Source organism: Macrotis lagotis, chromosome 2 (genome assembly GCF_037893015.1).
Source record: "Macrotis lagotis isolate mMagLag1 chromosome 2, bilby.v1.9.chrom.fasta, whole genome shotgun sequence".
NCBI lineage: Eukaryota > Metazoa > Chordata > Mammalia > Peramelemorphia > Peramelidae > Macrotis > Macrotis lagotis.
Genome location: NC_133659.1, coordinates 60,019,454 through 60,046,153, shown reverse-complemented (window position 1 = coordinate 60,046,153; position 26,700 = coordinate 60,019,454). Strand labels below are relative to the sequence as shown.

General features: G+C 39.6%; 1 protein-coding gene across 2 annotated transcripts in view; it reads left to right on the top strand.

The window, feature by feature from the left end:
* CD247 (CD247 molecule) overlaps nucleotides 1-26,700 on the top strand; it is a 115,335-nt gene that overhangs the window by 37,348 nt on the left and 51,287 nt on the right. The window contains exon 1 of one of the 2 annotated variants that reach the window (XM_074221910.1): nucleotides 17,521-21,620. The exons of the other annotated variant lie outside the window; for it this stretch is intronic. Within the exon in view, the coding sequence (XP_074078011.1) occupies nucleotides 21,590-21,620 (31 nt within the window). The 5' untranslated portion in view covers nucleotides 17,521-21,589. Of the gene's footprint in view, nucleotides 1-17,520; nucleotides 21,621-26,700 lie in introns of those variants that run through there. 2 annotated transcript variants of the gene reach the window in all.

Sequence of the window (26,700 nt, the reverse complement as noted above, 5' to 3'; positions counted from 1 at the left end):
AAAAACAACTTTAAACTTTTTATCTATTTTAAATGATCACTCAACAAAGACCAATTGTCATTTCATAATTCTGAGTGGATGTAAGCTTCAGTCTTCCACGTTTCTCTGAGATCCCCAGGGACTTAGGTTGAAGGAAGGAATTATGGGAGTGTTTGTTTAGATCTGGAAGGAATCTTGTGATTCCACCCCCTTCACTTTACAGATGAGGAAACAGAAACCTAGAGCAGTTAAGAGTTAAGACAATACAGGTGTTCTTCCAAAAGGGAGAGTCCAACTTCATTTCCTATTAGGTGGAAAGACATCCGTTCCAGAGAAGGAAGATAGATAAGCTGGAGTTTCTCCCCAGGATGAGCCTTTCCTTTGGGGTACTATTTATGACTTTGACTCAGATCAAGCAAGCAGTCGAGGATGCCTTGGAGGAAAATTCCCCTGTTTCAGCAAAGTCTCCCAGGTCATTTTGTTTTTGTAGGTTTTTCTGTTTGTAACTATACTGGCTTTAGAAATCATGAACCTTCCTTTTTCCCCTAAATCAGCAAAAAATACTGGAGCTCCAAACTAGTAAGCAGAAGTGAGGCAAGCCAACATTATTATTTCACTCAGTACAGCAAAGGTTTAACTTTTGCTTCATGCCATTTCACCGAAGATCAAATCCCTGCCTAGGACTATCTCTGCATTTTGGAGGCCTCTATATGTTTCTCACATATATCACACATAGATGATATACATGTATAAATACATATAGAGTCCTCATCCACGTATATGAATATGTGCATCCATGTATATAGACATGTGAGTATATGTGTGTTTCTGTATGTATCTATGCACACAGATACAGAGTCTGAATTTGGGTTTGGTTTGGTTTGGTTTGATTCTGAACTTGTGACTTCATTGGTGGGGATTTCCAATATGGAAATTCTCTCCACCTATATACATTAGTAACTCATCTGCAACTCACCAAAAAATCAATCAACAAGTATTTATTAAGCAAATAGTCTTAGAGCTTCCAGGAGGTATAGAGAGGATTAGTGATTATATCATGGTTCTAGAACTGGCTAGTATCAGAAGGCAGGATTGAAACTGAGCTTTTTCTGATTCTTTCCATTATGCCACAGGGGGGGCGGGGAGAGAGAGAGAGAGAGAGAGAGAGAGAGAGAGAGAGAGAGAGAGAGAGAGAGGACAGAGCAATAGATTGATGGATGAATAGATAGGTGGATAGATGGATGCACAGATGCAGGTAGATAGTTATATAGACAGGACAGGATGGAGAAGTATAGATCAATAGATTGATAGATAGTATGGATAGCCTGGGATTTCACTGGTGTCACATATAGTATAGATCAGTATCATCATGCCCTCACACACTGAGACAAAAAATTATCATCATGGTGGACTGTCTTTTTTTGTTGTTTTTTTCAAAGCAATGGGGTTAAGTGACTTTCCCACACAACTAGGTTATAATTAAGTGACTGGGATCAGATTTGAACTCAGGTCCTCCTGCCTCCAGAGTCAGTGCTCTATCCATTGCACCATCTAGCTACCCCGGTAGTCTGTCTATTTTAATGAACTTCTTTGAATTCACTTAGGCTAATGTTTCAGTTTCCTCATCTGTAAAATGAAAAGGTTAGAATTATAAAATCCTTTATAGATCTAAACATAAGCTTCCATGATTCCTTTCTTCAACCAAGGTTCTGGGGATCTAAGAGAAGCATGACAGACCTAAGGTGGTCTCCACTCAAAATGTGAGATGGCAATTGGCCTTTGTTGTGTGGAAAAATGGATGAAAATGAACCATGCCTCCTTAGTCTCCATATCACAGCTTTGTGTTGACTTCAAGCAGGGGCAAGACATCATTACATTGATTGGACCTTAATTTCATTCTATTTCTGAATAGTGAAGCAAACTGTTAAAACAGCAATCTGTTGCCAGGATAGTTCTCAAAGATTCTCCAATCCAAAGTAGACAGTGTTTCTGCCTTATTGCACAGCACTGACTTAGTCAATGGGATGTGAATTCTGATCCCACCTCTGCCAGTGTTGATCTGTGCTGGTTTTGTGTGTCTAGGCCTCCATTTCCTTAAAATCAGAGGATTGTACTAATGACCACTAAAGCTCCACCCATCTCTAAGGATCCTCCAGAGAGACTTTTAGTCTTTAAAAATTCAGGATTGCCTCCATAGTCTGCAATGAGGTTCGGGGTATGGTTGTGGAGGTGTATGTGGTGGAGGACGATAAAGGCACTGAAATACTTTTTTTTCCCTTTAGACTATACCTATGATTCTATTAGTTTGGGGAAACTCCCCAAACAGTAACTTCTTCCATCCTTGGTAACATAATATTACAGCGTTCCCTGCATCACTGAGAAGTTTTGAGATATCCAAGATCATACAGATTCATGTTTTAGAGGCAATACTTCAACCTAGATCTTTCTGACTCCAACACTGATTTTTTCCATTTTCTTTGCCTTGCTACTACTCACTTAAATTATGTAAAAACATTCATTATATAGGTAGTTAGGTGGCTAGTGGATAGAGCTCTGGGCATGGAGTTAGGAAGACGTAAGTTCAAATCCACGCTCAATTACTTTCTAGCTTTGTGACCCTGGGCAAGTCACTTAACCCCATTTACCTCAGTTTCCTCATCTGTTAAATGAGGTGGAGAAAGAATTGACAAACTACTCCAGTACTCTCTGTCAAGAAACTGAGATGTGACTGAAGTGACTTAAGAACAACAACAACAAAATAAATTGTGTATAAATACGTATTCTGGGGAAGTTGCTCCATGTTATGTATGTCCATAAAGAATACGTAACATCAAGCAACAAACATTTATTGAGTGCCTGCTATGTACCAGACATTACTCTAGATAACAGGACTGAGGGTGGGGAAGGAACTAAGCATTGATTAAGCCTTGCCAGGCACTGTGATAAATATTTTACAAATAACTCATTTATTCCTCAGTCTCCCTGAGATATGTGTCATTATGATCGCCATTTTATGGTTGAGGAATTTGAGACAGATAGAGATTAAGTGACTTGACTCGGAGTCCCACAGAGCCCCTGTCTGAGGCTGGATTTGAACTGAGATCTCTTTTGACTCTAGCCCAATGCTCTTTTATTCTACTTAGCTGCTTTCAATACAAACTCTCTATACTAGGAATACAAAGACTTACATTCTATTGGGGAGAAAACATGTATATAAATGTGCAGATGGATAGATAGATGGATGGATAGTTACACATATATTCATATATAGATATGAATATTAGTATTTATGAATAAATAGTATTTATGAATAAATACAGTCTATATAAAAAATTTAAGATAGTTAAATAAAAGGTAATTAGGGAAGTTGTCGGAAGCAGGAGGTGGTATGGCATTTGAAGGAAGTTAGGGATTGATTCTATCCAAGGAGGAAGTAATGCCATTTAGGCATGGAGGACAGTCAGCCAATGGGGAAAAAAAGGAGAAATGAAAGCCAGGATGCCATATGAAGGACAGAAGGCAAATTTGGTAGGACCCTTGTAGGTGCTAAAGGGAGAAAGCATAAGAACAAAGAAGACGTGGATGGAGTCAAGTTGGTAGGAGTTTAAAATGCCCATCGAGGAAATTTATGTTTTATTCTAGAAATGATAGGAAGCCAACAAAATTTAATGAGTCAGATCTGTACTTAACAAAAATCTCTTCTGCACATCTTATACATGAGGTCCAGTTCCTGCCATATTCACTGGCTCATAGGCTTGCATCTCTGAATTTAGCTTTGGTGCCTCTCCTGCACATACATCTCTGAGACAATTCAACTCAGGATCCCATCTCAGAATCTCTTTCCTTGAATGGGATCAAACTTTTTCCAAATTCTACTGGTAAAGTATCTGATTTACAAAGATTCAAACCATGGTAATACTAGCAGGGACTTCAGAGATTGCCTTGGGAAGCAATATGCTAGAAGAAAGAATTTTGAAGTCAGAGGATTTGTGTTTATAGTCTGCCTCCTATGTGACCTTGGGCAAAGTACTTAACTGCCTGGCATATAAGTCACAAGAAGCACTTAAATGTTTATTTTGACTTGCTCGAGGGCACAAATATAGGCAAATCTTTTTTTTTTTTGCTTTTTTTTTTGGCAAGGTAATGGGATTAAACTTGACCAAGGTTACACAGCTAAGTGAGTATTAAGTGTTTGAGGTCAGATTTGAACTCATGTCCTCCTGACTCCAGGGTCAGTGCTCTATCCACTGCCCCATGTAGCTGCCCCAGCAAGGTTTTATGGTGCTTTGTCTTATTGTATTTCATAACTATTGCATTTTGTACAAATTGAAGGTTTGTGACAACCCTGCCTCAAGCTAGTCTATCGGCTTCATATTTCCAATAGTACATGCTCATATCATGTCTCTGTCACATTTTGGTAACTCTCATAATATTTCAAATTCTTTCATTATTTCATTTTATTATTATATCTGTTATGGTAATCTGTGATCAATGATCTTTGTACTACTTTGTACTACTGTAATGGTTTAGGGATGCCATGAGCCATGTCCATATAAGATGGTGAACTTAATCGATAATATATTGTGTGGATCCTATTCCACCAACACACCATTCCTGTCTCTCTCCCTTTCCTTGAATTTCCCTGTTTCCTGAAATAGAACAGTTTTGAAATTAGTCCTGCATTGACCTCTAAGCACTTAAGTGAAAGGAAGAATCAAATTTCATTTTTGTTTTTATTTTAATTAATTGCTGTAACCCCCCAAATCTTCAGCAACCACTATTGTGATAAACCAGTGGCTATTATCACTGAGGTAAGATCCTCTGCCAGCAAAAAGATCACAATTTACTGAAGACTCAGATGATGATCAGAATTTTTTAGCAATAAAGCATTTTTAAATTGAAGTATATACATTGCTGTTTTAAATATACTACTCTTACACACTCAATAGACTATGGTATAGTGTAAACATAAGTTTTATATGCACTGGGAAACCATACAATTTGTGTGAGTCTATTGTGATATTCACTTTATTTTGGAGATCTGGAACCAAACCCACAATATCTCCAAGGTATGACTCTATAAGTAAGTAGAGACAGGAATCAACCTAAATCTTCTCCAAACCTGACACATTTTCCATTCTTAGGATTCTAAGGTTCAAATAGAATGATGAGTAGGAGGAAGGGAACATTAGAACCCCAATCTCTCTCTCTTCTTCTCTTTGTCTCCTTCCCTTCATTCCCACCTCTTTCTCTCTTTATTGACATCTTCCCCCTTCTATAAAAAGCTGATTAACTGCATAGCAACTAAAAGAACAATTTATCACATACATAAAAAGAAACAGGCAGGATATTTTTATTTAACCATAATTTTAGATGCAAAGGGAATTAAAGCCTTTATAATATACTCTCTTGAAACTAACGCGACTGGGTAGGATTTCTCTCCCACTTACATTTTAATGGAGATGACATGGATTTTTATATACATATAAAAGGTCAAATACATGTAAAATATAAAGTACATGTAAAATTTATGTACACAGACTCTGCTCACCCAGTGTGTGTGCATGCATATTTATATAAATATACAAACAAGCATATTATCCTCAGGCAGACATGATGAGGACTTTGGGGGTCAGACAACCAACCTCTCTTCCATTTACTCTTCCATTTCTTTTCCAATACTTAACAGCTGGGTGATTCTAGGCAAGTCACAATCTCTTTGAGGTTAAATTTCCTTGTCTATAAAGTAGTAATATTTGTGTGACCTACCTCACAGAGTTGTCGTGAAGAAACAATTTTGTAAACCTTAAAGTCATCATGATTATACACACATATCTCCAGCTCTCACTTTTTCTAAGAAACGAGTTTACAATCTGGAAAGCCCCTCTAGGAGTTGTCCTTTATCTCTTCCATTTTTATTCCATGATGACACATCCCTCCTGGGAGAATCCTGTCCTCAAATTTTTATTAGGCTTTTGTTGGATGCTGGATATTGAAAATCCCACAGATCCATTATGTGGTTCTCAGAGCTCCCTTTCAAGTTGCTTCTTAATGAGGTGCAAACTAATGAAATGTCCAGTGACACAGCTGCCCCTGCTGCTGGGGTGGGGGTGGGAATAGGGTAGGGGGAAGGTTCTCAACCCACAGACATTCTGATCTTTTAGAGGAAACTGTACCACAAGAACTGAGGGCCAGCCCACTGGTTGCTTTATACCAATATATGTGACCATGCACAGGGGTGTGTGTGTGTGTGCATCTGTGTCTGTGTGTCTGTGTTTGTGTGTCATTGTATGTTGTACAGAGAACAGTGGCATATACACAGTATTCACTCAATAAATATTTGGCTAAGAATGAATAAACATTTTCTGAATGAATTAATGTGCCTTCCTTGGATGCCACCAAATCATGAAATATTAGCCCTAGAGAAAACCTTAGGGGACATTTGGTCTATTATATGGCCCAACCCTGTGAGTTCATAAATATTGGGAACTTTTGGTTGTGTAAACACTCCCCACTAATACATATGAACAAACAACTTGTATTTAACTTACAATTTTAGATAAAAGTTGCCCAGAACACAGAGAGATTTACTTCAAGGTCAAGAGTATGACCTGAATTCCAGTCTTCTTGACTTCAAGGTCAGTTTTATCCACCAGTCCCCTCTGCCTTTGATTTCTGTAACTATAATTATGTTATGATGAACTTAATATGGGCTACAGTTACTGGAAAGGTCTGCCTCTATTGCCTTGTGGTGTCACTCATTACCCAAGCAACTTTACACACCAAAATATCCCTTTCTCCTCTATGTGCTATCCCCATGAGAATGTAAGCAGGTTTTTACCCTCATTTTGAAAAAGTAATCTGAAACTGGGTTTCAGTTTGAAGACCCTCCTCTAATTCACCTCCCTTGGGGTCACTTTTTCCTGAGAAGTTCTTCCTTCTTCCTTTTGCAAATCAAAGATGAGCTTTCAAGCAGGTAATTTTCTTGCCTGTCCCTTAGGTCCACTCTAGTTTTGACAGACTGTTTTCTGAGTAGAAGCCCAACCTGCCATTTGGCATGGATTTCACCCTGGACTCTTCCCACAAATTTCTGCCTAGCATTTCTCTAGCTTAAGGAAAGTTGCAACTCATTTTTCTTTAGTTGAGAGTCTCCATTCTCCTTAACTTTGCTCTTCCTTTCCTTATAGATTTGTAAATAAAGAATAGGGAGAAAGCTTATAAGTCATCCATTTTACAAATGAGGAAGGAAAACGAGGCCAAGAGGTATTGTGACTTGCCAAGGATCACATGGGTTAAGTTCCTGAGGTAGATTCTAACTCAGATCTATCATCACTTGCCCTACAGAGCCATGTTAGTTCTATTTTTTTCCTGTCTCCTTTTGCCTTCTCTCTTAAAATACTTCTTAGAGGGAAGAGAAAACCAAGAATTTAAATAAACCCATTTCTAAGTAAGGAATTTCTTAGAGATTATTTATTAAGCACCTATGTTTTTATTATTTTATATTATTTATTTTCATATTGTCTATTATTATTTATATTTTATTATTTATATTATTTTATATTTTTGTGTTGTTTATATTATTATTATTATTATTTATATTTGTATTGTTTTGTATATTATTTATTAAATGTCCCCTAAGGTTTTCTCTAGGGCTAATATAAATATTATATTATTTTTTATATTATTTATTAAGCACCTAAGCTTTTTACAAATATTCTCTCATTGAATATATACAACAACCCTGCGAGGTAGGCACTGTTTTGATCCTTATTTTATAGTTGAGGAAACTGAAACAGATAAAGATTAAGTGATTTGATCAGATCAGATACAACTAGACCCATATTCCCAGCTGCTTTGATGCCATATAAAATGTCTGTCCTTCATCACTTGGGTTACCCTCAAGCCCTGGGCTTCATCTCCTCTATGACCTCTGATAACTCATTCACCTTGGGGTAGGGGAAGATGGAGGCAGTCTTTTTGTAGAAAGATAGATGAAAAGAAAAAGAAAGATAGATGAAAAGGAAAGAGAGAGAGAGAAAAAAGGAGAGACAGAGAGAGAGAGAGAGAGAGAGAGAGAGAGAGAGAGAGAGAGAGAGAGAGAGAGAGAGAGGAAGGAAGGGGAGAGGAAGGCCAAGGAGAAAGATAACTGTGAGAGGGGATGTGCAGGAAGTGATGAATATGAAAAGGCTGACCTAGAGAATTAAGACTACTCCAGGGCAGGTTGCTTCTAGAGAAAGATCAAGAAGAAGCAAAAGAGGTGGGAAGAGAAAAAAGGAGGGAATGTACAAGGGCCCAGATTAGAGGACCTGGGATAACAGCAGCAGCAGCAGCAGCAGCATCTTCCCTGGCTGGCTTCCTTTATCAGAATGGCTAGCTCCAAATCTAACAGACCTTTGATATGACCTTTCAGTCAGCTGCCTTTTCTCAGATCCTGGTTCCCATCTGCTCCCCAGTCCCACCCCCAAGAAAAGGCAGCCAGCTTGCTCCACGGAAGGACCCCGCTTTGGGAGTTCCCTTGAAAAACACGAGCTCTGATTCAGGGCCAGGAGGCAGCCTTTCAGGTAGTTGTGTGTCACCAAAGCCAGCCCCGGGGAGAAACCTCTGAGGAGGCTCACATTTAGCAGGAAGTGGTAAATGTGATACAGTCCAAGAGGAAGGACCCTAATCCTGCCGCATGTCTTCTTTGTGGCCTTGAGGGATATCGATTGGCCTGAGTCAGTATAGGAGGAGGAAAGGACAGAGATCCTCTGACACATCTGGCACTCAAGGGGTACACCTTTGAGAATGTAAAATAGGTAAAAGTAAAAGGGAAACTCTACTTTAGATTATAAATCATAGGATTTTTGAGCTGAACAGGCCCTTAAAGGTCATAGAGTCAAGCCTTGGTAAAGTTGAAGGTAAATTCTTTGAGGGAATGGCTTATTTCTTTTCTTTCTTTTTTTTTTGGGGGGGGTGTCTTTTTTTATTTCAGCTCCTGGTACAGTATCTTGGATATTTTCTTTTAGGTCTGCATTTGTCATTTTTATTAATGTACAGGACTCCCTGTGTGTGTGAAAAATCCCTCCAGTGATGCAAATCAACAACTTATCCATAATTTATGATCTCTATTGCCCAGGGATACCATGAGGTAAAGTGATTTGCAGAATTTACATAATCAGTTAGTCAATCAATCAACATTTTTTTTTGTAAGGCAATGGGGTTAAGTGGCTTGCCCAAGGCCACACAGCTAGGTAATTATTAAGTGTCTGAGGTTGGATTTGAACTCGGGTACTCCTGACTCCAGGGTCGGTGCTCTATTCACTGGGACACCTAACTACCCCAATCAATCAACATTTAACTGTTTACTAGACAGATGTTAAGCAAAGGGCTGAGGATACAAAGAAAGGCAAAAAAACCAAACATAATCCTTACTTTCAAGGAGCTCCATTTTAATAGGGGAGTTATCCTGCAAATAACAGTCCATCTCAATTTTTTTATCTTAGAGCAGCTAGGTGGTGCAGTGGATAGAGCACTGGCCTTGGATTCAGGAGGATGAGAGTTCAAATCTAGCCTCAGATACATGCCACTTACAAGCTGTGTGACCTTGGGAAAATCACTAAACCATGATTGCCTTGCATCCAGGGCCATCTCCAGTTGTCCTGATTTATATCTGGCCTCTGGACCCAGATGGCTCTGGGGGAGAAAGTGAGGCTGGTGACTTAGCACAGTCCCCCCTCCCTCAAATCCAATTCATGTGCCTGTCAGGGCATCACCTCCCTGATGTCATGATGTTCTTCAAAAAGGAAGGACAAACATTATAACAGTCCATCTATGTCAGCAGCAGGTCTTAAAATCAGGTCCATTGCTGCTTCTTACCTTGAGATGACATCTAAGGTCTTGTCCAGTTTGAAATCCTATGATCTATAATAAAAAGTAGAGATGCACATATTATGCATCTTTTATTTGCTGAAATGAAGCTAATTTTGCAGATGAGGAAATTGAGACTATCAAAATCCCAGAGAATATAGAGAAGTTGATGAGTGGTGAAGAGGCCTGAAGGTGAATATCCCTCTCAAAGGGCCTTTTAGGCATTATAACTTTTATGCCGTTCACATTCAAATTTATATATTATAATTATATAGATGTGTGAGTATTACAAGACTAATTTTTTGGAAAAAACTATTTCTGGAAATTTTTTTAAATTCAATTGTACACATATGAAAACGACTATCAGATTACTCTTTCAAGGTGGGGGGAGAGGGAAGGAAGGTAAAAATATGGAACTTAAAAATCTCATAAGAAATGAATATTGAAGCTAGTTTTACATGTTTTTGAGAAAAATAAAATTCAAAATTTATTCAAAAAATAAAGAAAAAATATTGGAAATGGAAATTTGCTAATTATAGGAGCCAGGTTTTTCAATTGCAAAATGAAGTTAGGTTTGATCTCTGAGCCCCTTTTAATTCTACAATCCCCTGATTTTGAGAATTGTTTAGTCAGGATATCTTGGTGGGCATAACAATGAGTCCTTCCACTATCCTGGGAATTTTTTCTTCCCCTCTTCTATCTCACATTCATGATTCAATCTGGCTTCATCCTCCAGTCCACTATGGAAGAGGCAGGACTAAACACCTATTTATTTCCCAAGCCAGAGATGATGGCATCTCAGTAGTGACTAATGCAATCCATCTAGAGAGAGGAAACTTATTATAAAGCCCTTTAGCAATCTGTCTGGAGGTCAGAAGAAAGGGATTATATTGAGTTTTTAAAAATATTCTCTTCTGTCTTCCACGAAGGGAGGGGAAAAAGAGAAGAGCCACTAGCGTACACTCAGATATAATGGTTGTTCCGCTCCATCTTCCTGTCTACTCGATCTGCTACAAAGGGTTCAAAGATCTGCCCTTTCCTCTGAAATTGGGAAGTTTTGCTTCTTGGGGGCAGAAGGGGAATAGGGGAGGAGGAGGCCAGGGTTGGGGAAGATAATGCTGACTGCCTAGTAAGAAATGAGCTTTATAGGAAAGTCTGAGTGAGAAGAGAGGGTTCACTCTACCCCTCCCACTCTAAATGAGATGCACATTCAAAACAAAGCCTGAGGGAGAGCCAGGAAGACCACATTGATGAAAAAGTCATTTATTCATCATGAAGAACACCTGGGGCCAGCAGAAACTGATCTTTCATTTTATTTATTTAAAAATTTTGGATAATTGTACCTCAGTGATATCATTCATTTTTTATAGCACATTCATTTCTGAATATATCTCTTGCTTCCCACCCCAGTGAACTACCACTATAACCAATATTTTAAAAGAAAATTAAAAAACAAAACAATTCAATGAAATCAACCCATTGACTTTCTGACAATATTATATCCCTTGGTGTTGTTCAGTCATGTTAGTTTCCTTATGATACCATTTGGAGGTTTTTTGGCAAAGCTACTGGAATGGTTTGCCATTTCCTTTTCCAGCTCATTTTACAGATGAGGAAACTGAGGCAAACAGGAGTAAGTGATTTGTCCAGGGTCACACAGCTATAAGAATCTGAGGCCAGATTTGAACCCTGGTTTTCTGACTCCAGATTCAGAGCTCTATTCATTGTTCCACCTACCTACCCATACTTCCACCAAAAACATGGGAAGTACATCTTTTCAACTCACTTCCAGACTTAGACTTTGCCCTTTCTTTAGAACCTACCACTATGGACCCTTTGAGAGAGGATAGATGAAGAAATCGACTTGCCCAGGATTATACAGCTATTATGTTTTTGGAATTAAGATTCCAAGTCAAGAAATCTCTTTATGACACCATGTCTAGGAAGGTCTTGGGTTAAAAGCAGACAAGGCTAAAAGGAATGATTACTTCCTCTCAGAGGCATTTATGCTCCTTCCAAGATCTATGTAGGTTTTCAGTTACTGAGAAAGATAATTAAGTAGGTACAAGGGAGGTTACACAGCCCAAGCCTCCTTGGCTATTATCAAACATTGGAGGCAGAAGACTAGATTCCTGACTTCGTTCTTACTCTCAAAGCTATTTCTCCTCCATGTTATTGCTGTTAAATCATTTCCATAAAATCTGACTTCTCATGACCCCATTTGAAGTTTTCTTGGCAAAGATACTAGAGTGTTTTGTCATTTCTTTCTCTAGTGCATTTTACAGATGAGGAAACTGAGGCATAGTTAAGTGACTTGCCCAGGCTTTCGGCTGCAGCTAATAAGTGTCTGAGGTCAGATTTTTAACTCAAGAAGATGAGTCTTTCTGATTCTAAAGCAATGTTCTCTCCACTCACAACCTAGTTGCCCATATGCCCTAGTTTATCTTTCCTGTAAAATAAGACTGACGGTAAATCATGATCCCAATCCACTGCAAAGAAGTGAGTGAATCTGCTTGGAGAACCAAAACTTAATTTTTGTGACAGGGGGGTAGAATCTCTAGCAATTTAATTTTCAACTGAAAACATTGGGGCCGTGCCAATTTCATTTTGCTTTTTGGTTCAACTCAAGGTTCAGTTTGAATCAACGAGTATTCATTAAACCCAGTATGTCCAACACTATTACAATACTAAAAGGTGTCCCCTAGAAGTTAATCATTTATTTTGGGGGGAAAGATATAGCAAGATGCAATGAAAGAACATTTCAAAAGTGTCTCTAAGCAAGGGCATGATACAGTGAGATAGATTATCCTCAGGTCTTAAAGAAATTCAAAGTAATGGAAACATCACTGTGAATGAGATAATCAGAGAAGCCTTGGTGGAAGAGGTTAATCTCAAAGATGTAACTAGTATTTGACTTTGCAGAAAAGAGGACAAAGACATTTATAAACAGAAAAAAATACCATGATTGAAGGCATGGATGTGTGTATGGGTAATGCGTGTTTGGTAGGCTGTGAGGAGATTTGGCTGGAATTGGAAGATGGGTGTTGGAGAGTAGTTGTTAAAGTTGAAAAGGTTAGTAGGGTCAATTGGTGAAAAGTCTTCAGTGCCATACTGAGAATATAAAATGAAGAAGTATAATTGGATTTGGAAATCAGGAGAACTGCATTGGAATACCACCTTAGATATTTATTAGCTAGTATGATTTTGGACCAGTTATTAAACTCATTATCTCAGTTTTCTCATCTGTAAAATGGCAATAATATTACTTGTACTACTCATCATGTCCATACAGAACTTTGAAAATATTGCTTGACATGTTGCATGAGGGCAGTGGCTTTTGTTTTATGCTTGTTAAACTGATTGATGGGTAATATAATAAGAGTTCATAATAAAAAGTCATTGTAGGTGGTTTAGGTTTCTTTTTTCAGGGCAACGATATGATAAAAATGTTATTTTAGGAGGATTGGTCTGAAAATGTTGTGCAAGATACATTTGAATTAGGAATGACATATATATTGCAAAGAAAGACAGAATTCAGTTACAAATTGAATACTGAAGGGAAACATTTAGCAGATAAATCCTAGAAACTGAGAGAATAGAATCTCAGAGCTAGAAGAGATCTCAGAACTTATCTAATCCCAATCATACCTGACTGGGCATCCTTGCCCCCTTCCCATATAATATTCCCTTCAAGTTTCTTTTTCTTTTTTTTGAAGGCAATGGGGTTAAGTGGCTTGTCCAAGGCCACACAGCTAGGTAATTATTAAGTGTCTGAGGACAGATTTGAACTCAGATACTCCTGACTCCAGGGCCTGTGCTCTATCCAATGTGCCACCTAGCTGCCCCTCCCTTCAAGTTTCTGCTCAAAGACCCTCAACTAATAAATACTTTGATAATAATACTAAATTCCATTTACATAGCACTTCAAGACTTACAAAATAATTTCTTGTTAGGGAGATAATATAAGGATTGTTCCCATTTTATAGATTAAAAAAAGTGAGACTTGGGAAAGCTAGACCACAGTTACAATACTGGTAAGTATTGAACCAATATACAAACACATGTCTCTAATGAATATACTTTGCTTCTCACACTGCCTTTGGCAGAAATGAGGAAAGGGGGTTGGAGAAATGAGTATGTATTCACAGCAAGATATTCAGGGACTTGAAAGCAGTTGGACTGGAGTTTAATATGAGCCTGAGAATCATCAACATGAAAATGAAATGTTGTTGCAAAGTACAAATAGAGACATTAGATTTGGGGAGGGATCTCAATTTTAAAATCAGAGGTGAAAGTGATTTTTGGAAAGATGCTGAATCTATCCCTATCTTCAGGTTTTTTCTTTAAAATGACCAGAGAAGAAATTCTACCATCAGTGACAACTTGGTTGTTGTGAGGCTCTAAAAGTCACTTTACAAGCCTTAAAATGCTACATAAATGCCTGTTGTTAGCTTTCAATCACTGGGCCTCCATTCTAGTGATGACTTCAGTCCCTAAGTCTTCTCCTGCATTCCTATTGAGCTCAAATGATGCTTATAAAGCAATATAGGGATGTGCTAGGAAATATTTAACAGTGGGGGGAGGTGTTATAGGCACACTCATTTTTAAATTCAATCTGTATTTTTTTGAGTCTAAAAGAAACAACAAAACCATAAACCTGGCCCTGCTTTGTAGATTTCTGAGCTGTAAATGAGCACATTGAAAATTTCTCAGGCAGTTAGAGCTTGTTCTACTAAACCCTTGATTAAACAATCTTCACCGTTGCTTAAATATACATTTCATTTCTGAAGTTTTTCCTAATGTCTAACTTAAATCCCTCTTGTGGCTTATATATAGTTTCAAAGGTGAAAAGGGACTCTTCTTTCTCTCCTTTTCAATGATATGAATAACAATTATTCTTTTTTAATTGTAATTGAAGATAGTTTCTTGCATCTTTTGCCTTAAAATTATCAGTTGCCCCAACTCCCATCCTCATCCCTCCTTCACAGTGACTAATCTTGGTTCTCTAATTCTCGGTTTACCACCCTTCCTTTTTTGAGTCTTTCATGTTCTGGCTTTATCGCACTTGTTGAGTGAAAGTCAGCCCCACTAGGAAATTTTTCAGAATTGCAAGGGACCTCCATAGACATCCAGTCCAATTTGTACCTGAGAGAGTCCTCTCTACAATGTGTCTGATGCTGGCCAATCAGACTTTTCTTGAGAACAGTAGTTTCCTCCTTTCTTTCCCAGTTCACAATTTCCCTTCTAATTTTAATTTTTCTTTGTTGTTTTTTTTGTTTGGCAAGGGAATGGGGTTAAGTGGCTTGCCCAAGGTCACACAGCTAGGTAATTATTAAGTGTCTAAGGTCAAATTTGAACTCAGATCCTCCTGACTCCAGGGCAAAAGCTCTATCCACTGAGCCACCTAACTGTCCCCAGTTTCCTCCTTTCTTAGAGAGGAATTTAACCCACATTTCAACTCAAGATAGCTCCAATAGTCAGGAAGTTATTTCACTAACAATCAAACTTCCATCTGCCTCTTTGCAACTGGCCACAAGAACACAACTGTCTGTTCTTTGGGGTCATGGAGGACAATGCCAGTCTCCCTTCCTCATTACCATCCTTCAAATGCTTAAAGTTAGCCACCATGTCCCACTTTCATTGCTTCTGTTGTGTCTGAATCTTCATGACCCACTTGGGGTTTTCTTGGCAAAGACACTGGAGTATGCCATTTCTTCCAGCTTACTTTGTAGATGAGTAAACTGAGGCAAACAGGATTAAGTGACTTGCTCAAGGTCATACCCTGGGAAGTGACTGAGACCAGATTTGAACTCATGAAGATGAGTCTTCCTAATTTCAGGTCAGGCACTCTATCCACTCTCCCATAGCTGCCCTATGTTCTATCTTTGTTCTTATAGCACCTAGATCCAATGAGCATAAAATGGTTTAGAGGGCAACTTTTTCCTCTTTGCCCGATACATTATCCTTCCCGGGGCCATCTCCCTTTGCCTGAGTTCCATCACTCCAACGTCCCCAATCACTAGGAAGGATGAGAACAACCAGTGACATGGTCAGTGTGGACGGTGTATACCCAGCAGCCTGAGGCAAATCCAGTGTGTAGGGGCATTGCTGGGGGGGGAGGGGTGACACCAGAGGGTCAGAATATCGACACCTGCCCTTCCCCACATCTCCCCCCCTCTACTGCTGGCCACACCCCAGCCCCAGGGTCTCAGACCCCCCCCCCAATTTACACACACACACACACACACACACACACACACACACACACACACACACACGAGCTCACGTCCAACTAGCCTAAGAGACACCGACATCTGCTCGGCGGTTTTAGCTGCAAAGCCCAGGATGTTATCATCATTACCGAGATAAAAATCCTGTTATCTCTGCTCCCGCTCCCCTGCAGGAGGGGGAAACAAGCCCTTTTTTCGGCTGCTGCGGTTCTAATTTAATAAGGGTCTTGGGGGGATGGGGGTGGGGCGCCGTGCCTTTCCAGGTCGGTTTAATAAGGTTTCTGAGTGTTTGAGGGCAGGGCCGGGGGCGCCGCTTTCCCCTCCTTGCCCTCCCGAAGAACAGGTGGCTCTGCCAAGAGGGGCGCGGCCGGGCTGGGCTGGGTAGCTTGGGTGGGCGGAAGGGAGATTCGCATCTAGCTTTAAGGGCACCGGCATCGATTTGCCTGGAGCCCCCCCGCCCCCCCCGCCCTCCCCCCGCCCCAGGGCTTGGAGCTGAGCCCGGAGGAGAGGTTTGGGGAGGAAGACCAGGGGAAGAGAAAAGTGAGGCTATTTATAGACTTCGCCTCTGTTTAGACTCTGGGCAAAGGTCCCGTCTTTTTAGAAGCCAAGCAGAAAGCAAAGGAGCGGGGCCGGGTTGGGGGTGAGGATGGCGGGGGCGCAGGGTCTCCCTCAAACGTAAGGGGTGTGAGAGGAGGTGGGGAACGGGGCATCTCCTTCGAAGGCCCACGAGCCGCGCGAAGGAGCAGCTAGTCTCCACGGGTCGTCGGACTGGGGGGTCGGGGTCCCTAGAACAACCCGAAAGAGCGGCTCCCCGGGGAGAGCACGAGGCCCTCCGCTGCTCCCCGAACTTGGGCAGGCCTCCGATGGCTGCACGGGGTGCCGCCTGGCGATCCTGGCCTTGGCCACCCGGCCGCTGAGAAGGACGGAGCCCCGGGGCGCCCAGGCTGCCCGGGAAGCGCGGCCCCGGGGCAGGGGCTGTGGAGGAGGCAAAGAAACCCGAGAAGCTCGGCTCTGGGGGGCAGGGGAGCGGAGAGGTGGGCAGAGAGGGGGAGGAAACCGGGGCTCCGTCCTCCTCCCCTGATGATTCCCACTGGCTCCCCCGCGCCCCTTCTTCCCTCCGCCATCCACAGTCCCTGCAAGACGGAAAAGACCGCCGGCTGAGGGTCTGGACAGCTCCCGGAGCTTTCTGAGGGTGCGTGCTAGGACTTTTCCCCAAGCGCGAGGCTGGAAACGCTCCAGAGTCACAGGTTGGCGGGCGGGATGGTGCAAAATGATGGATGCCGCAGCAAGCTGCGTTTGTGGTCCCTAGCTCCCCATCCGTTATTCTGGCCCCATCGCTGCCCCCCCCCCAGCCCCAGAATTCATTCCCGGGGCGCTGCAAAGGCCTGAACCCGGCAACGGCCGGCACGGCTGAGCCGGGCGAGAGAAATCCTTTCTCAAGTATTCATGTTTACAGTTTTCTTCCTTCTTCGATAGCCTTTTCTGTCTTTCCTTTAAAGGAGCCCAATGCCAACTTAAACCTCCTAGGCAGGCAAGGGAGCCCGATTTTGGACGCTAGAAAATATTCTGAACAGTGGAATCGTGAATTTGAATAGATGCCTAAACAGGTCTCTTAGGTGTTTCCAAGAGTTACCCAGTCCTGGGGCGGGGGAATCCTAAAATTTTGCTTTTTTCCGGTATTTTAGCAAAGTCAAATTTTCCACCTATGTTTCCGTACTCAGTTTACTCAAGTCTTTGTCTGAGTGCACATAAATAGCGAATTATTGATGGATACACAAAAGGGTTTTGAAAACCTCAGCCTTCAGCAGCAAACACTTCCAATTTTGTTACTTGTGAAGGTTTGCTGGAGGTCATTCCAAATGGAATTTCCTTCCCCCTTCAGGCCCCTCCCCTCCTCACCAGATCTGAGTCGATGAACCAGACTTGATTCTCTCTCTGTGACAAATCATATTATGAAATTTTCTAAATCTCAACAAGTAAGAGTCATGGGTTGCTGCAGCTGAGTTTTATATTTGTTCCTGGGCTTTTATTAGTGAATGAGGATGAATTTTAGAGATCTGGTTATCTTGAAAATGAAATGTGAAAAGCTAGGTGTTCCTTGGGAGAGGAAAGGTGTTGGCCTTGCAGAGAAGAAGGCCATGTTTGGACAATGAACTACACCAGATCGAAAAATGGTTGACCCGGTATTTGTCCGAATTAATTACAAAACTGAATCTACTTCATACACACACACACACACACACACACACACACACACACACACACACAACTAAGGAGCTCTAAAATTTGAAACAGCTGCTGTCTTTTTTCTCCTAAGAATTCCTTTGACATATCAAAAATAATCTCACAACAGAAAAGCCAATGGAACTTTAAGCTTCTGAATAACCAGTCCTTTGGTCTCTTGATTCTTTTAGTAAAACAGATTCTACTCATTCAAATTTGAATCATTCCCCAGATGGTACTGATCTCACTCATTGAGCCAATTTCAAAAGATGTATTTCTATTTCTAACCCCACTTAGAGATTTCAGTTATAGGAACTCCTTGTTTTGAGTTATGATTTGTTTTCTGTACTTTTATGCAGCTGTTGGAAAATTCAGCCTCGGTTTTGGCCAACTAGAAGTAAGAAAGTCCTTTATTATTATTATTAACTACTGTCACCAGTTTGGGGAACTTTGGGAGCTGCCGAAGACTTGCTAAGATAGAACTACAATTCAAATTACCTGAACTTGGCTTAGGGAATAGAAATATTGTAAAGTCTTATCACCTATTATGGTTAAATTTTTAGCTGGGGATGGAAGGGCAGGTATGGGCGGGTGCCTACCCTAGCTGCTTTAATATACAAGAGTGGCACTCCTCTTCAGGATTTGAACAAGTTGTCAACAATGTAGAGAGGGCAAAAGAATAGTTAGTCCTGAGGTGTTGGGCAGCCCACTGTGTGTTCCTGGGAACTTAATTGAAAAAGTGAGATTCTATGTCAGCTTCTACTAAGTTATCAGCAGACCTTCTTTTAGGAGTCTTCATATTAAATTGATTGATCATCTCCCTATGGCCAGGAGAGGTGTTTTGGCTCACAGTCAAAGCGCCCATCAGAGAAACCTGGGTTGGGGAAGGTTTGAAAAATGGTTTCGGTGGAAAAATTGACTCTGTTCAATAATAAATTACAATGATATTTTGTATTTATATAGCACCCTTCAACCGAGGGAGCTCTCAGTGTTTTATGGATATTAACTTGCTGATTCTCACAATAGAGAAAAGATAATTTTGTTGATTTAATATTTTTTGGCATCTTTTTTTTTTGGAAGGGAGAGAGAACATTAGATATTATAGCAAAGTTTTCTCTTATTAATTTGGAGGCAATAAACCGTCCTTTCATTTCTCCTTTGGAAAAACCTTTATTATTAGACGTCACATAAGAAATTAAAAATGAATAGCGATGTCTAAAATGTGTGTGTATGCATTTATATATCTGTGTGGGTATGGTATCTACATAAATATTTAATTTTTATGATCTAAGCTTTCTCCCTCCGTTTTCATGAGCTAGAATTTATTAGCTGCTGAACAGTGAGCCTATTATTATTTGCTTTTGTACCTAAATGATTTAAAAGTCAATTATGAATTGGTTAAGGGGATTGGTGAGCTATGGTGTGTAATATGGGACTTGCAATTTCAATTTGTTACCAAATGTCTGAAATAAGAAAGGTATGAAGGGGGGGAGAAGTTGGATGAGTATTGCAGCCCACAGCCTAATAACACCAATATCAAGACAGACAGAGACTCTAGGTCACTGGGAGACAATCAATTCAGCCAAGTTTTATTATTGGGCCATTTTGTATGTGTAAGTGTGTGAGTACAGAGGGGTGGACAGGTGCACCATGCATAAATCTGAACACTAAACTGAGATGCTAAGGTTGCCTAAAACACTAGGGTGAAAAACAGATCAGCCTAGGGAAATTGTCCCTAACACACTCCAGTCCAATAGGTTATGGTGTCTACAACACCGGTGGCAATTAGAGAAATTGCCGACTAACTTGGGACCCAGCTCGGGTCTCAACCTTAGCTCCAAGAAAGGCATGTAAACTTTTATGGCATTTCCTATTTATCTTCAAAATGTCTGTCTTCTTGTATTAGTGGGTAGAGAAATGCCCTGAGAGGAGGCAATAACCTAATATACTGGAATTTCTGGTTAGATAAATTCCCCAGGGAATCAATAATCCTTGATCACTCCAAAAGGGGATTGTGGGGTAGCCCAATAAGTTTAAAAGAGAGGGCATGGGAGTAAAAATAGCAATGCATGATTTATGCATTGAGTCCTCGGACTGGTAATTTTTTTCTTGTTTTTGCTTGTATTTATCTAACGAGAAGTTAGGACTCGACTATGGTTATATTTCAAAATAGCCAGTGGTTAAGGGTGAGAGACATTGTTAAAAAGCAAACAAACAAACCAAAAAATTAGGCAATGTTCTAAATTAAAAAGTCAGTTCTGTGTAGAATTGTTATTGAGAGAAGGAAACATGATGATATTCTTTTCAATTTCTAGTGGATTTCAGGCTTGTTATTCTCTGAAGGATCTTAAGAGGAGAAAAACAAGTCAGTAGTTGTGTACATAGAGAGAAAGAAGATACCAATTCATATCTGCCTTATTTGATTGCAACAAATGGGTTCTTTCTCCCAGCAATAATAATGATTTTTATTATTATGTATTTCAATGCTTGAGATTTCATTTATATCGGTATTTATTTTATCAGATATTTAGTGATGAACCTCTCCATATTTAGAAGACTGCTCCTCTGAGGACAGATACTCAGTCTGTCCTTTATTGAGTGAAGCCTTTTCAGGTCAGTAGAAATAATCTTTGAACATCACAGCCAAGGTCACCTTCAGGCCATGATGAGGTATGGGAGTGGGACTTTAGTGGGAGACTGTCATCATTACTGCTATTGTTATTGCTAATGTTCTAACGAATACCTTCCATTGGAATGGTGCCTCATGAATTACAAAGCATTTCCATGTTCTGAACATCAATTCTCAAGTCAATCTAATTCTGTTCTAATTCTACCACAGCATCTGAAGAGGACTAGGTGTATTTTCAATATAAAGCAATCCCTTTGATTTCCTTAATTATATAATACATGATTCTTTGCTCTTTAATGGTGCCATTTATTGATTTTTCTATCTTCTATCTTTATTCTTCACAATTAAAGTAAATATCTTCCATTAAAGTCTTGCTCCAATGCCATCACAGCACAGAAGTTACCTTGGAATATTGAAAATTATACTGATTAAAATACAAGTTTTAGTAGAAATAGTCTTTGAGCATCATTGGGTTTCCATGAAACACTTTGCATGTGGGCTCCATCAACTAGGCCATGCCATGTGTCTGTCAACTTTGAGGCTAGACTAAGGTAGAGGGGCCCCTCAACCAAAGCCAGACCACTAGGCGTCTAATTTTTTCCGTCCCAGCAAATCATCAAAACCTCTTAGTAATGCATAAGAGAATAAGAGAATCTGCACGGACAGAAGAATTATCCATAACATGCCAGTGAAATTGTGGACCTATGAAACAGGTAAAATTCATTTGTTTGTTTTCTACAATATGTAAAAAGCTTGAGATCCCTTGAGATCTCCTCAGGGGTCATAAAAACAAAAGAGCAAGGGAACCCATGATTTTAGGTTATTATTTGCTCTTCACTGATGCTAATAGCATTGTACAACACAAAGATTAATTTGCAATTAATATCCAAACCATTTTTCATCCTCTTCTACACCCAACAGCATGGTGATTTTGTTTGTTTGTTTTTTTCCTAGGAAGGTTATCACCCTATCATCTCCACATAACCTCTTAAGAAATGTGCAAAATGCGGCATGAGTTTGGAGTTTTATTTTTTTTAATTTTCCTAAGCAATACTATTAATATTTCTCCTTTCATGAGAGCTAAGGATGAGCTGTGTACAGAACCTTGCAGGGTGGCCAAAGGTCCCACAGCCCCAGCTTCCAATGAAGTTAATTAAGTTTAAATCTCATACTGAGGGGCTAGTTGATAACAGAATAAATCTACTGTGTTGTCAGCAGGATGAACCAAGAGAGCAGAACTCCAATGAGAAATTTCTATGCAGTAAATATCACTTAAATTCCTCTCAAAGTTGCAGCCAGTGTCAAAGTCCAAAAAAGCAATATTCCCTGGCTAACATTGTCAGGAGAGTGTCTGTGCGTGCCTGCGTGCATGTGTGTATATGTGTGTGTGTGTGTGTGTGTGTGTGTGTGTGTGTGTGTGTGTGTGTACATGAGCAATGTATCATCTGAGCACTCAAATTAACAGGGAAGAAAGATAGCGAGCTAATATAGCCCAGCCGAGCCCTCCCTGAGATGCTTTAGCACTAGCCTGAGAAATATGAAGAGGGCACAGTCAGTCATCAATGACCTCCGAATGACTGGGTGTTTGGAATTTCCTGGCAGACATTGCTAGATAAATAATTCCTGCTGCGAAATAAACCCCCCCAAATATTTCAGGAAGGCCAGTGCTTTTGCCTCACAGCTAGTCTAACCTAAAGATTTTGAAAGGAAACATGGCAAATGATGGAAGGAAGAGAATAGAATCTTTTGGGTGCCAAACTCATTTCATAGGGCTAAGCGAGGTGGGTAGGGAGGATGGAAGGGGGTTATATCATTTTAAGAGTCCACTGAATATAGATCTGTAAACAAACAAATAAAACAGAGAGGAGGTGGGGCAGGAGATTCAATATGTCTTTATATGGAAAAAAGGCAAAGAAAGAGAAGAGGGAAAAGGAGTTGCAACAACAAAGGAGAAGAAAATGAAAGAAAATAAGAAAAAAGAAAACAGGAAATAAAGGAGAGAAAAAAAGAAAATGGAAAATATGAGAAAATAAAAACACAAGGAAAGAGAAAAAAGATGGAATGGAAAATAAAGGCTAGGAAAAGATGAGAAGAGAAAGACATGGAAGGAAATCAAGAAAACAGATTACCTCTGGTGTTTCACAATCTTCTCTTACACTAAATAGCAATGCCGGCTTATTTCTATATTTGGAACCATTTCAGCAAGTACTGTTCTGTAGTATTATTTTCTCCCCTTCAGGGTATTTCATTTTGCTTTCAAAAAAAAAAGTGACATTTTTGAGTTTTAGGACTCATGTTTCCTATCCCTCCCCCCCCCATTCCCTAGGTTTTTCTAAGCTAGTGAGCCTCTAATTAAAATTCCTCCTTCTCTTCTCTTATAACTATTATGTGTTTCTCCCAACCTGCTGCTTTCAGGTATAAAGGGAAAGATTTTCCAAGGAAAAAAAACTAGAAATAGATTTGAACAATGAAAGTGCTTTGGTCAGTTTCAGATTTAAGGTTATGAATCCTTTTTAATTTCAATTTATGTAATTTAATTTTATGTACACACCCAGACAAGCATACAGTTTCAGTTGCTCCAAAGGATCTATTCCTAAAATATTCATTATTTTGAATGAAAAAAGCAGGACATGAAATTAGCTGCACACTGAACCCAATGGAGAACTGGTGGCTGTTTGGGTACATTTTAAGTGTCGGCTAAGTGTCCCTGAAAATATGGGTGGGGAAAATCAATAGGTTGTGTTCAGTATAACTCTGATCAGGAATTGTGACTCAAGAGCACCTATTTCAAAATTAATTACAGATGAATTAGAATGTCTCTTAATAAAGACCTACAGGAAAAACACTACAAAGAAAAGGCTTTAGAATATGTCTAATGAAATTTTAGTTTTATAGTATTTCCAATTGATACATCCAGTGTGTATATATATATATATATATATAGATATAGATATAGATATAAATATAAATATATATAGATAGTCATATAATAATATTTTATAGTAATAAAGTTGATAAGCTGGCAAAATACTTTGCATACATTATCTTATTTAATATATACTTTCAATTTAGATGCAGAATTATACCATCTCCAATTACAGTATTTTTGTCTCTGAGCCTGAGGTACCATGGAGATATTTTTTATTAGCCGGTGCTGGAATTTCCACAGGGTGTTCCATTTGCTCATTTCATCTGAAGGACACTTCCAGGGCTGTAAGCTTCCTAAGTCAGCAAAGAAAAACATTAATATATACTTTATAAATACTAGTTTATATGTATATTGCATATAACTTTGTAAATCTTTGTAAGGTATACTTACATGTGGTTTATAAATATGTGTATACACATGTATATTTTTCCTTTAAAACCTTCCTATTCCCTATCACACTCTGGGAAATCATACCTGGGAAACCAGCGTTGTGCCAAATGAGATAGCTGATCATTTCAGAGTATATTTTAATGTTTTGATTTGGCTCAATAGTTTTTAGGAAATATATGTTGATTAAGTTTCAATTCAAACTAATTCATTGGGTGGTTCTGTTTGTTTCTGAGAAAAAATTCTGATTCTCAGACATTTAGTTTATTTAGTTTTTGGTAAAATAGGGCAGTTTATTTGGGCTTTTAGAAATCATAACTTCCTTAGGTAACGGGTCAGCAACTATCTGAGTATTTTTATCTAAATGGGAGGCAGCAATGAGTTCTGTTAATTGAGTTTGTCTTGCCAAGGCTTAAAAATTGCTGCAAATCTAACAGTGAGCTTCTATGTGCTCTGTCTGTCTGTGGATTATGGATAGCTTGAAGTCTGAGGGTCATGGGTCAAATTGGAGACCTTACAAATCCCAGAGAAAATTCCTGTATGAAATGACATATGGTGTGACCTTCATTGCTTAATAACCAGGAGTGGTTCATGCCTTAGTAGTCATTGCAGCTAAGTTATCAAAGGGAGATGTCAGAAAAGAACTGGGGCTCATTAACCCAGTTCTCTTCAGGTATAACCCTCTGGTCATTCAAGGGGGCCTCTCCAGAAATACCACCCCTTCCATCCCAGGTCTTAAACATGGGTTCCTGAATAGTCTTACTTATGGTTTCCTAATAAAGAAGGAACCTAGGAAGTCCATTGGTTTCCTGAAGGGGGAAGGATGGGGACTTTGGGGTTAGGGTAGAAAAAGTATAAGAAGAGATATTGGGCAGAGGTTAGAAGGAATAAAGAATAGATTAACAATGGAAATGGGAAAATGAAGAAGAAAGTGAAATATTGAGATATTGAAATATCTTCAATAATGAGACTGAGATTGAGAGGCAGAAAAAGAGACAGGAGGGGGAGGTGGGAAGAAAGACTGCAGCAATAAAAATAGGGTGTGGGTAGACCTCTTTCAAGGTGTAAATACTACTCAGACTTGCCCCTCTTATCGATTGAGCTCTGGCTGGGTATATTCTGTCCACGTCCCTGTTCCGCTACAGAAGCAGAACTGAGACAGGGGAAGAGAGGCACAAATGCCTCTCCATTATAAATGGGTCAGCAGCAGGAGATTGACTGTAATAGGAAAGACTGCTTTAACCCTCTCCTGGCCAGGACTCAGTCTCAGTGAAGAAGACTGCTTTAACTCTGCCTCTGCCTGGAATTTTCACCATGGAGCTTGCTCTGCATACATGCCATATTCATGCACGTCTAACCTCATGTATGTCTATTTGCAAATATATGCACAGATGCATGTAATAAATGCATGAATATACAGAAATCACATGTATGTGTATACACCCAAGCATGCATTCACATATGCCCATACAACCATAGATCCTTACAATTCATATACAATTACTCACAAGTTTACATGTACTTATATTAATCCATAATTTTACACTTTCACATAGACTAACAGATACACAACGATGATACCCACACCCATGGAAAAAAGAACATAAAGAGATGTAACTACACACTAATCAAACTGTGTCCATCTGTGCATGGAAATGGAAGACACATCCAAATTTCTGCCTGTGTTCCTGCCTCCAAACAGTCAGAGATGTTCTCTCTAAATCTTCCCTTCCCTAGTAGGTTATTTCTACCCTTCCATGGATTTCTCCCTTCCGTCCCTAGTTTGCCACACATCTATTCTCTGGTACTACATAATACATTTATTATCCAGCATATTTATATTGCCCAGCATAAGCTACCTTCCTCCCCAACCCTCCCATCTCGAAGAGTCAAGGAGATATCATTGATCTTTGGGGGTCACAATCAAAGATGCTCCTCCAACTGACCAATTTTCTCTTGAACAAGAGAAATCTTGTGATCAGGGGAACAGGGATGTGATGGCAGTATGATGGTAGAGGAAACTGGAGCACATGTTTGTCTTCTACCTCTAACCTTTTGTGTGACCTCAGAAAAGTCCCTGAAACCTTTTGGGCCTCCTGATACGCATCACCTGAAAGTCAAATCACTTTTGGGTCTTGAACTTTTAATAATATGCTATCTAAATTCATGTTAAATCCTAAACTATCTTCTCATCAGCCAGCATATTCCCAACCACCCCCACCAGATGACCCATGCTCTAGAAAGACAAAGGAACTTATATTATATTAAGTAAAATATAATCAGAAAAGAAATCTCTCTCGGAAAAGAAAAATCACATAAAGGCATCGTGGAATCAACTATAAACGGGTCTGCCAAACTTTACTCTTTTGGGCTATTTTTACATCTGTTGGCATGGATGGGTAAGAGTCGGCCATATGTTATCCTTATAAGATATTTATTATTATCCTCATGTTACAGGTAGTAAGACTGATCAGGAG